The sequence below is a fragment of the Scaptodrosophila lebanonensis genome, unplaced genomic scaffold (assembly GCF_003285725.1).
Source record: "Scaptodrosophila lebanonensis strain 11010-0011.00,11010-0021.00 unplaced genomic scaffold, SlebRS2 tig00000001-arrow-pilon, whole genome shotgun sequence".
In the NCBI taxonomy this organism is placed as follows: Eukaryota; Metazoa; Arthropoda; class Insecta; order Diptera; family Drosophilidae; genus Scaptodrosophila; species Scaptodrosophila lebanonensis.
Window position 1 is genome coordinate 21,450,790 of NW_022060529.1, and position 11,883 is coordinate 21,462,672.

Here is an 11,883-nt window from a genome sequence, read left to right on the forward strand (position 1 = left end):
GGAGGAAGAACACTAACAAACCAAGGATATCATTTCACTACTTGAAAGACAAATTATTATTACATTTAATAAGTTAGCGTGAATATATTTTATGTTCTTAGTTTTCAGTGTTTCAATCAAATGTTTGATCATTAAAGATGTTTTGTATAAGAGTCAAATGAATTACCATCAACCGAAAAACCAATTATGTTATCGCTATACTAACTTTGCTTTAACTTGTAATGCCTAAGGGAGTGACCGCCAGACTGTAAAGATAGAACAGGTTGACTGGCGAGGATGGCAGCAGCTCACGGCACTTTTGTTAAGGCGGCATTAAACTACACATTGAGCCTTGAGCCTAAAGTGACTTTTATTGGGCACGCTCGACAACCAACTTACACACCTGTGTGTGTCGGCTTCGCCGATTATGTTGAGTTTATGGCGTTTATGCGCTGCTTTTCACATGAAAATCGCGTTAATGTCATTTAGAAGAAGAAAAACATTGCCAACCACAACCAGCAGAAGATGAAGCCAACGCAGCAGCCGCGATAGCATTAATGATGGCGATGGTGATTGTTTTGCGGTTGGGATCCTTGAGGCGTCAGACAACGCACGTCATAAAGTCGACGACGGCCATGCGCGTGCCAGTTATTTCCGTTATTTTTATGGCTTTGCTTTTACTATTTACACACATATTCCTACATTAGTCAAGATACGACGGCGATGAATCAGTAGAATGTTATTCTTGGCCTTGCCAATCACAGATATGCAATCGTATATAGGAGCACTTGTTTCGCTGGCACTGACCACAAGCACGTAAATTAATGTTCTACAAACATATGTAGGCACACATTTGTTGCGTCCATCGACTAGACTCTCATCTATTAAGATATTTAATCAAGCGACCTTCAGGCGAGTGATGTGCAAATATGCATAAGTGGCTGTGCATATATTTGTTCTTAATTCGCTTGCCAAATTTGTTTATGGCACTTCAATTTTCAAAACCTTGTTTGACATTTGATATACTGAAATAATTTAATCGTGCACAAATAAAACAAGCCGACGTAGCTTAAGTTCTCTCTATTTAAGTTTACAAAATGTGTCATTACTTACAATATTTTAGGTTTGCTTTTCAGTTGGCCGCAAAGAAAAATCAATGAAAAATAACTGTTAATATCATAAATTTGTTTCGTAAGCACAAGACATTTCTGTTCCTTTGAAATAAGGAAAAGGATTCAAGTGCTTGTGGCAACCGCAAAAAATGTTACCCGCGAGCAATTATTATTCCAAGCATTTTAGTCTTTATTTTTAGCAATCTCTTCAACCCTATTTAACTCATATTGCTACCCGAAATTCAATATTAATTTATTCAATTATTCGATAAGCAGAAGTGGACAGGTTTTGATGAGCCTTCTACGTATTTTGTATGCTTTACTAAAATTTAATTTGATTATGCTTAAGTCGTTGAAAAACTTGTATGAAACTTGTAAGCAGCATCATAATGTTATATAATAATCAGATAAGGCTTTTAATGAAATTATTGAAAAGTGAAAGCTGCTGTATTTACAAGAAAATGTTGGATTTCTATTGAATTGGTTTAGCTTAGTTTCGCTCAAAAATGCAAGAAATAGATGTTTTAGAGATGCTTCACTCCATTTGTATTGATTTCAATGATTATTTTGAATGCAGTTTAAACACTTTTTCGACTGCATCTTCATTATTAAACATAGTTTTCGTCATTTAATCCGCGTGTTCCACCCATGATCTCGCAACGGTATAATCAATTACTAATGTAAGCTTGATTCATCGACTGAAACATTTTATTTAAAAATGCATAGCTATTTTTTCAATGCTCATTTTTGTACCAATAAATCAGCTACAGTGTTACTTTGTGAGCTATAACTCTACATTTATTGAAATAAATATCATGTAATTTTACTGAATAAGTATTTCCAACCAAGTAATCACATAATACCATATTCCTGTTTACTTTGAAAATCAACTTGCATTTAAATATTATACCGAAAATTCTCTTAAATTTACATTCAAGCATTTAATGTTTAACTAAATAGAATGTCTTAACCAGCAGCCGTGGCGCGCCTTTGAGCCGGAGAGCACGCACATAAATATGTTGACACCGTTGCGTACTACCTTTTAAATATTTAGCCAAAGTTGTTCATGGGCTTTCGATGCTACTATCACTGGTCTGTGTGTAGGGAAATTTATGTCCTGGCAAGTTCCACTTCATTGCGAGAGCCGTGCGTGCTGCTGTGGACTGCAAACAAAGTAGGCGAAGGCAGCAGTTACTGGTGTGGCATATCAGTCCCAACTGCCAAGCCAGGGCACGAACAAAAAATAAGTGTTTATTGTACGTGTTGTCATCTGAGCCGTACATGCTTAACTTACCGTGTGTCCTGCCTTCGTGACTACAGTACTCAGCAATACACGGTCCGTGTCTAGGCCACGGCGACCTTGTGCCTGATGCGTCTTTGATAACTTGTTTGTTTGCGTTGCGCTGACATCTTTGTTGTTGGACCCGAGAAGTCGCCGCTATCAGGTTGATAAATAGTTTTATGCGCCAAAGGCGATAGCGTCTCGACTGAGCATCGAATTACACAGACTTGTCGCTGTAAGTTGATTTAAATGAGAGCGAACTCACGAACGGCCCACTGACATCAACTTTAAGCTGACCTTAAATCTCGCTACCAACGCTGTTTTCCATTTCTGTCAATGGAACAAACTTTTTTTTGGCGGACAGCACGCACAGGTGTTTTGGTTCCCTTCGCTCGACGTCTGTCGAGGGCGCACTTTTCCGCTTTTCACTTCAATCTTTCCATCTCTTAAGCACATTAAAGCATCTTGCGCACACCGCATAAATTTTGATGTCCTTAAGCACGACTGCCAGGACAGGCAAATAAGAAACTCGACCGTACGCTGTTCCTCTAAAGAAAAGAAATGCACGTGAACAGCAAAAGAACTCACATCAAATTTTGCATGCAAAAATAAAGCAAAAAATTATGTTGTTATGATGAGGGCACCTGTCGCCGATCCAAAAATAAAACAAGCTCAGAAACAGCTCACAGATTCAAGTTGGCTGCCGTAAAAGCAGCTCAAGAGGGAAAATATAAAATTGTAAAAAAGTGCACATAAACAAAACGCAAATGGAATTCTAGACACAACAGATATTAGCACAGTATTTTTACCAATTTACACAAGAAAATCTCAAAATGTGAAGCTGCATTTTAATCCTTTATTTATTTTGTGAATAGCACATTCTTGCAGAACCAAATTATTTTTACAAAAGAATCAGTTTTTCCACATCAAGAACAAATAATTTAGTCTGCATTAGATATAAGCATTTTTTCATTATTATTACTACTTCTTCTTCATTAATATATATTACAATACTTATCACACTTATATTAGTAGGACTTACAAACAAATAAATTAATAATTGTAATGTTCAATGTGAAATAAAATTAAATCAAACTTGATTTAGTAATTAAATTAATAGACTGTATTAAATTAGAAATAAATATGTAATGACTAGCGCAATAACTTAAAAGTAATCTGGTACATGTAACGCTTGGATAAGTTAATAAATAAATACAATAAAATTGATTGAAATCATGAAAACTGTTAATGATAAGCATAAATGTGAAGAACAAATTAATTTTAAAATTCCAAGTATTAAATACAAAATGTTGAACTAAGTTCTAGTTATAGACTTATTGCGTAGGTTTATATTTACACAGAGTGTAACTGCCATTTTTTATTATTTATATTTATGTCGTAGTATCTCCTAATTGTTAATGTTTAAGAAAGAAGATGCTGTCATGGCTAGATAGATAAAGAAAATAGTAAACACATTTCTATTCAGTATTGTTTTAAGTACATATGTTAGAAATGTTTGATATAGAACAAATCCCTGTTATGAACAGAAAAGTAATCAATATTTTAACATATTATTTAATTTGTTACCGACATACTATCCATGCTATAATATAAAAGTGTTAGAATTAGACTTTCAGTTTTGGTTTTACTTTTCGAATAGCCACAATGAATGTGCTGCATCGTTGGTACCTTAAAAATATTTCTGTAAAGCAACTCACAGGATTAGCATTTATGTGAATAAGATTTTGTTGCCTTTAAAGACGCGTACAAGTATATATACTGATTGAAGGAGGGCATGAGGACTGTAAACAAATTGCTGCAAATTTGTGTTCATTTACCAAAAGGTTTTTGTTTTGTGTGCGCTACGTGGGGGTGTCTGACGATGCTCTTCCATGCATGTGATTTGAGCAGCTCTAATGACATATTAAATGTCAAACACATAACGAGCCAGGCCCAATTGATGATTGGCAAACGTTTCCATATGTGACCCTTGCCATCAAGCAATCATACATAATTCATATAGATTGTAACAAAGTGCGTCAAGTGGCTTACACACATACCCCTCATGCCTCCACTCATTGTCGTTATATTGAATTACAATGTGAGTACTTGTAGGCAATCGTCTGTCTGCCTGCTCCTTTCAATATACACGTACATAGTACGTCTGGCTGTATGTTTATGTATGTATGTGAGAGGCTCTAACTGCGTAAGAGCATATTTTTTATGGCACCCCAGGGAAATGGCGCCGTATGAATGTCGCTTTAATACAGAAAACTTTGTCAATATTGTCGCACAGTTGGCACACACACACACACACACTCACCCAATAGCTACGCCAGACAAATGTACAAATCTAAATGCCATTTATGTGTCACTTGTAGCCATTGATAGCGCACTTCAAAAGTTATTCAAGCAGTTATATAGCAAAATGTGTGTTTGTATTTCTCTCCGAATGTGTGGGTGTCATGAATAGCAGCCACAAAATAGTTTATCAATGAACTGGTGGGGCCAGTAGCAGTTAAACACTGGAAGAGTCCAAATCAATTCGAACATGCCTCTTTTATGGCCCTAGAAGCATTTATCAAATGGCCGCTCAATTTGGTAAATCTGAGCACTTGACAGCTTTTCATTTTCCTCCTTTTGCTGTAAATAAAGTGAACTTTTCTTTTATTATCATCCATTTGTATTGATTTTCTGTTGCATATCTTTTGGGGCAGCGTTTGAAAGGCTCGACAATGGAAATTCCTCAATTTAATACTTAAAGCATCACATGGAAATGGTGTAACGAAATACAAATGGTGAATAAAATAGTGCATCAAATCCGAATCAAATAGAAATATACTCAAAAACATATTACATTGTTAAACAGTAAGTTTCTCAGTGTTTTGCAATAGTTTCATGTTACAATTTCTAGGATTATTTTTTGCTTTCAATTTCGTCTCCGAGTTATTGATTTTTTGAGCCTGTTTAACTTCGGAGCGAACAACTGATTTTATATAACAAATCCGTTTTCAAAGAATGTGTGTACGGCTTATCACTGACGTCATTTGCATTCATTAGCAACAATCAATTGAAATTGAAAATAATCGCCATATAAATTGTGACCAAGCGGCTGTTGTTATTTTCGCCCTTTATTGCAGGATTTGTTGGGACTAAGCTGCTGCTTTGTGCCGATTTTTCAGCACCCTCAGCGTCCGCTCAATTTTTATTTACGTTTTTGTTTGCCTTTAATGCGCCCTGTAAGTTTCTATAAGAGCGCTTGCCTATTGTATTCGAAAGTCCCAAGCGGCAGTTGAAACTCTTGTGCAAACTTGTGTTTGTTTTAGCATTGAAAAAGTTTTCTTCGATTCTTTTCCATAAAGCGAGAGACCCACTTTTCAACTTTTTCCGTTTACTAGCTGAATCTGAGGTGGAAAGTTTTTGCCACTACCTTTTCGCTGCGTCAATGATTTGTTAAGGTCAACGCTAAATTGTCGAGCCACACCGTTGAAGTTGTGGGGTCAGAAATGCTATTTAAAAAGTTGTATATACTAGATCCGTGTTCCTGCTGCCCGCCAACTGTCTATGGTTTTGATTTATTGGAGAGTGCGTCGTCATTGCGTCTTCAACTTTAAATACAACAATGTGCTGCAAAATATTCAAAGTATTTATTTTATTTTTGCACGCTCAATTAAAAGTTTGTAATTGGAAAGTTGAACTCATTACTCTGGTCAACCAACCGCAGGGCCATAAGTTTGTAAATTATTATGTTTCCAGAAACGAACAAATTTGCAATGAACATTTTATAGAAATGTAACTCAATATTATAAAATTAATCACACTTTACATAAATTGCAAAACAGTTATTTATAATCTTAAAATAAACTTTTTTGGAAAGTTAAATAATAATTTTGTATGTAAAACTCATCTGATAAATAAATAGAAAGCAAAATTAATTCCATATAAGACAGTCTGATTATTTCAAATATAAAATACGCGCCAAATAAGTGTTGGATAAGTGTTCGTGAATGGATAACTCTTTAGCCAAGGCACAAACCAACAATTGTAAGATATCGAGCAACGATATTAAAAATCGAAAGTGATATATCGGTAGTAGCTGACTATCACGCCAGTTGCAAATAAGTGAAGAGCGTTCATCTCTAGCTGCCACCAGCTCGAGAAGATATTTTCCGTTTATTGAAAAATCAATTTGCTAATTAATTGCAAACGCAGTGTCGTTTCAATTTCGCCTACTAAAACGAAAATGTTGGTCAATGAAGCTAGACACTTACTTAGTCGCGCCAGTTCTTTGGCTGCACGTCATCAGGTAAGAGACCATTTGACGCCCTTTAGGTGGGCGTGCCGGCGGCTTGTTGGCTGGCAAATGCAAATTATATAATTTGCAGTCGAAAACAGCTGTTCGTAAAGTCCAAATTTCGCAATAATTCGTATAAAATATGCCGTAATTGGCTGCAGTGAAATCGCAGAAAATGATTATGTAAACATTTCTGCTGATTAAGATGGCGTGACGAAAATTGTCTTCCACTAACAACAACAAAACAACAATCAACTTTGATACAAGTATTGCTTTAATGCGCGTTTGCAGTTGCGAGCCATCAGCAATGGCACAGCCCAACTGGACCAACAGGCACAGCCCAAAGAGGCCAAGCAGCCCCAAATCAAGAAGTTTGAGATCTACCGGTGGAGTCCGGATAACAGCGGCGAGAAACCCTACATGCAAACCTATGAGATTGACTTGCGCGAGTGTGGACCCATGGTGTTGGATGCCCTCATCAAGATCAAAAACGAAGTGGATCCCACGCTGACCTTTCGGCGATCGTGCCGGGAGGGTATTTGCGGCTCATGTGCCATGAATATTGGTGGTACCAATACCTTGGCCTGTATCAGGTATGTATAGATACAAATCTGTTATTTAGACTTGAGACAAATGATTCCTTTGCTTTCAGCAAAATAGATACAAACACTTCAAAGTCGCTGAAGGTGTACCCATTGCCGCACATGTATGTGGTGCGTGACTTGGTGCCGGACATGAACAACTTCTACGAGCAGTACAGAAACATTCAGCCCTGGTTGCAGCGCAAGTAAGATATTCAAATTCATTCGCTCTATTTTCTTTTTACTGACGCTACTTTACTTCGTCTAGAAACGAAGCCACTGAGAAGAAGGGCAAAGCACAGTACTTGCAGTCCGTTGAGGATCGTTCCAAGTTGGATGGTCTATACGAGTGCATTCTATGCGCTTGCTGCTCAACTGCGTGTCCTTCATATTGGTGGAATGCTGAGAAGTACCTCGGCCCAGCTGTCCTGATGCAGGCCTATCGTTGGATCATCGATTCACGTGACGAGAACACCGCTGAGCGCCTTAACAAGTTGAAAGACCCCTTCAGTGTGTACCGTTGCCACACCATCATGAACTGCACGCGCACCTGTCCGAAGGGTCTTAATCCCGGCCGCGCTATTGCCGAGATTAAGAAACTGCTTTCTGGTCTGGTATCGAAACCCTCGCCCAAGCTGGAGACTGCGGCGCTGCACAAGTAGAGGAGCGCCCATTTACGTTACTCTTTGTTTGTGCATCTTTGTACCGGCTTCCCAGTTAGTTTCAGGCTGCAGGCTGTACAGCAAACCCCGTCACAACTGTCACCACAATGCTTATTTTGTTTTAATTTAATTTAAGCCTTAAAGTTACTGACAATTGTTAATGCAGTTTGTAAAGCGAACGTAGTAAACCGCAAGAATCAATACCTGATACGGAGTCTATGCGACAAATGGGTGTGCGTGTCTGACATCTAGGGCGCTGTGGCGGATGTATCATCATTCATTTGTATATCATCAGCCGAGTAGAAATCTTGAGTGACCGGTATGCGGTCGTTGGTCTCATCGTCTTCTTCATCATGACTGTCGGAGTCCTCGCTATCATCGTTGGCTGTAACAACTAAATTGAAGAGTCACGCGAATAAACTTTATTTGCTGACTTACCGTCTTCATCGTCAGTCTCAATGCCGGGAAGGGTAAGAACCTTGCCGAGTGGTTGTAGATCTGTCGCTGCTGTTTTCATTGATTCCCGCTATAATATTGTACAAAGTAAATCGTACCTTAAATTGTTTTAGGGGTTTTGCTTGCTTACCCAAGTTCGGCGCTCATCTTCATAGCGCGTTGTCTGTGACTCTTCACTAACGGGAACCATATCGAACCAATATTGATTTGGCACCGACGGCTGCAAATTCGGGAAAAATGGTATCATCGACATATTTTCAAATTGAATTCAACACAAGAATTATCACAAAAAATGTAGAAAACAGTGCGCCTTTTGTTGTTTATTGGCTTTTAGAAACGAGCAGTGTTCTATTAGTTCCACAATGATAACCGATGACGACTTCAATATATCGATGATTTCTACATTTTGCGCTCTTCGGCGCCAACAGTTCGAATTTGGCCGTTCGACCTATAGGTCGAGTATACTCAAGCTGCAAGTGGCAGAATAAAAAAATCATACCGATGAAGCTTCATTAATACTCCAAGAAGGAATTGTTCCTTATTTAACGGAAATGTTTTAAAATACTTTAATCACCAAAAACCTTGTGAAATTTTAGTACTCGTTACAAATAACGGGGTCGTAAGTATTGCCCTTCTCTATAATCCATCACTAATGTTGAATTGTTGTATTGAAAACTGCACAGAAATATAATTAAACTCTCAAAATGATTGAAATCACCTGCAACGATCGTCTTGGCAAGAAGGTAAGAATAATGACATATTGCTTTACGTTAACCCAGATTACAGTACTAGCGCCATTATGTTTAATAAAGGTGCGCGTCAAGTGTAACCCGGACGACACAATTGGAGACCTAAAGAAACTTATAGCTGCACAAACAGGTACAAAACACGAGAAGATTGTACTCAAGAAGTGGTATACAATTTACAAGGACCCCATTCGCCTTTCCGACTGTAAGCACTTTGATAAATGTTCATGTTAGGCTTTGATAATAATAATAGCCCTTTTTCGTATTCAGATGAAATCCACGATGGAATGAATTTGGAACTATACTACCAGTAGGAAGTTCAAGCTAACGCAGTTTAAGTGATACGCTTTTTTTTACTCTCTACTGTTCATTAAAGATAAATATTAACAAAAAGGTTAGTTCTATAAATGCACAATTTTTTTTATAGAATGTATGACTGCGGTCAGTAAGTATTATCATAAAGCAAAGCATAAGGGCTTCTTTATGGTTGATGCTAATGCACCAGAGAAAATATATATCTTTTCTTAACATCAAGCTAAAAATTTGAGACTACTTAATCTGCTACTTATGATATTTAAATGTAGCAAATGATATTCAAGCAGTCACATCGATTTGTATCGGTGGGCTTCGATAATTATGTATCGAAATATTAATGTGACCAAATTGTCGAAATTTACTTCCACAATTTTCAACTGAGGGCGCCAGAAGTGTACTTTGCGCCCCTCAACGGCGAAAGTATGCATTTTTTATAAATGTATTTTAGCCCGCCAAAAAGTTCTAGGCTTGAATTCACAAAATGTAAGAACTTTTTTAATCTTGTATATATTTCAAAACAGGTAATGCATTTAATACAAATATTGCTTATTTTTCTATTCTATTCTATTCTATTGCAAGCCAAATAAAAAATGTTCGCTCGTGGTTGTTCTTTCCTCTTTATTTTTGTTTATAGGTTACCTGATCTGGTCTAATTTATGCACATAATATTGACAAATCACTTTTTTACGCGTGCAATTTAAACAAAAATTATATTGTCACTCTACAGACAGTTTATTAAGCTGGACGAAATAAAGAGCGTGACGTCGTGTATATTAGGGGACACACACACAGGGACTCACACACACAAATCACATAACTGTTAATGATATCCAAATATAAAGTTGTTACCTGAAACAAAAGAGAAAGACAAAGACATAGCCGACGGCGCTAGCACACAAAGCGCCGCATACTTATGGCACAGTCTCACTTTCATCACTTCAAACCCGATTAAGCACCTCATTTTATGTGTTATTTATCTACTGATTGGATGATGATAAAACGCCAACAGACACAGCCCCGAGCAGCTGGTTTGTGGAACAGGAGCAGAAGCCGTAGTCTTCGCGGTGCCTAGCTGGTCCTTGTTGGTTGCTTGGTTGGTTGTCAGTGGCTGTCTGAAGAACGTGTAGGCGAGAGCTGGTGCTGGCTGGTGTCGTCTTTGTTATTTTGTATGCTACCACATTTTTGTATTTGGTTGCTTCATTGAACGTACTTTGCGCCTCCTATTAAAAGACAACAAAAATAAACGTATAAATGCCACATAAAACAATACAAAGAATAATAGGCTACATTTTTCACCCTCCTTGCTGCCAACCCCTGCCGCTTCGCATCCCAGCAGGCATTGCCAGCCAGGCAGCCAGCCAGCCAGGCAGCCAGCCCAGCCACTCAGTTGGCGACACCTGTCAAACGTGCTCCAGAATCTACGCGTATATGCGTAGGCATAAAATAAATAAATAAAAAGTCGACGACTACAGACACACATATATACATATATACATATATGCATGCATATGTATGTGTGTATGTATGTGTAGAACTGAAGATGATGAAGCACAGTGACACAATCTACGCCTGTCGAATTGAGGCGTGGGGTGGACGACTGGGAGGGTGCAAGTGCGAACGTGCACACACTGCGAAGCAAATAAAAATACAAAAAAGCAGAAAATAATATTATGTGGACCCATTGAAACGAGCATGATGTAATTTTCTTTTCCGTTAAGTTTCATTCGCTTTTCCTATAAAATGAAAGTGGCTTCCGTCATTGACAATATGAGTTCAAATAATTGGTTATGGCCTTAGAGAGGGGAGCCAGAGGTGATTGGAGGAGTGTGTCTGCTGGAAGATATAAAATTAACAAAATGGCTTAACATGCGACTATACATATACATATGTATGTGTACATACATATGTATATATAAAGGTATTATGTATGTAAGCTGTTGTCAAAGCCACAATAAAACATTAAACGACACAATTTAACATTCAATTATGTTGAAAAATTTAGCAACGAACGTTACATAATCAGATTACACTGCTGATAACAAAGTATTAAACTCATTAGACGTAAGGCTCTTCAATATACATATGTATGTGTGTACACAAACAAGCGTTGCATGGCCCGTCCAAAGTCCATTAAATGAACTTATCAATATAAAAAATATATATGTACACCCATACATATGTGTACATATACAAAAAAGAGAAGAGGAAAAACAAAACGTTTTTCACTCACCCTAAGCTCGCCATGCGGATAAGAAGGTAGTGGAATGGAGTGGGTGGGTGGCGCACCCAACACAACAACAAGCCAAATTCGTGAAAATCGACAGGAAAGGCAAACATTGAAGACGCACAACATAAATTGAAGCGAGCCGCGCCAAAAACCAACAACCGTCAGCCCGAATGGTGCGGCCGCTTACACATAAACACACAAGCAAACAAGCAAACAAACAAACAGACGA

General features: G+C 37.8%; 3 protein-coding genes across 4 annotated transcripts; 2 read left to right on the plus strand and 1 right to left on the minus strand.

The window, feature by feature from the left end:
* The first annotated feature begins 6,517 nt into the window (after positions 1-6,517).
* LOC115625171 (succinate dehydrogenase [ubiquinone] iron-sulfur subunit, mitochondrial) lies at positions 6,518-8,118 on the plus strand. The gene is made up of 4 exons (XM_030520115.1): positions 6,518-6,679; positions 6,959-7,260; positions 7,320-7,454; positions 7,517-8,118. The coding sequence occupies exons 1-4, from the start codon at positions 6,617-6,619 to the stop codon at positions 7,908-7,910; spliced, it is 894 nt and encodes a 297-aa protein (XP_030375975.1). The 5' UTR covers positions 6,518-6,616; the 3' UTR covers positions 7,911-8,118.
* Positions 8,022-8,732, minus strand: LOC115625172 (anaphase-promoting complex subunit 15). 2 transcript variants are annotated; one of them, XM_030520140.1, is made up of 3 exons: positions 8,497-8,732; positions 8,349-8,436; positions 8,022-8,295 (listed from the first exon to the last, which is right to left on the minus strand). In XM_030520140.1, exons 1-3 carry the CDS (start codon positions 8,617-8,619, stop codon positions 8,159-8,161), a joined length of 348 nt encoding a protein of 115 aa, XP_030376000.1. In that variant the 5' UTR covers positions 8,620-8,732; the 3' UTR covers positions 8,022-8,158. The 2 variants fall into 2 exon arrangements, with proteins under 2 accessions (XP_030376000.1, XP_030375991.1); XM_030520131.1 differs by having other exon boundaries at positions 8,022-8,304.
* Positions 8,733-8,994: 262 nt separating this feature from the next.
* LOC115634300 (ubiquitin-like protein 5) lies at positions 8,995-9,520 on the plus strand. The gene is made up of 3 exons (XM_030531953.1): positions 8,995-9,109; positions 9,179-9,317; positions 9,383-9,520. The coding sequence occupies exons 1-3, from the start codon at positions 9,071-9,073 to the stop codon at positions 9,424-9,426; spliced, it is 222 nt and encodes a 73-aa protein (XP_030387813.1). The 5' UTR covers positions 8,995-9,070; the 3' UTR covers positions 9,427-9,520.
* Positions 9,521-11,883: the final 2,363 nt, after the last annotated feature.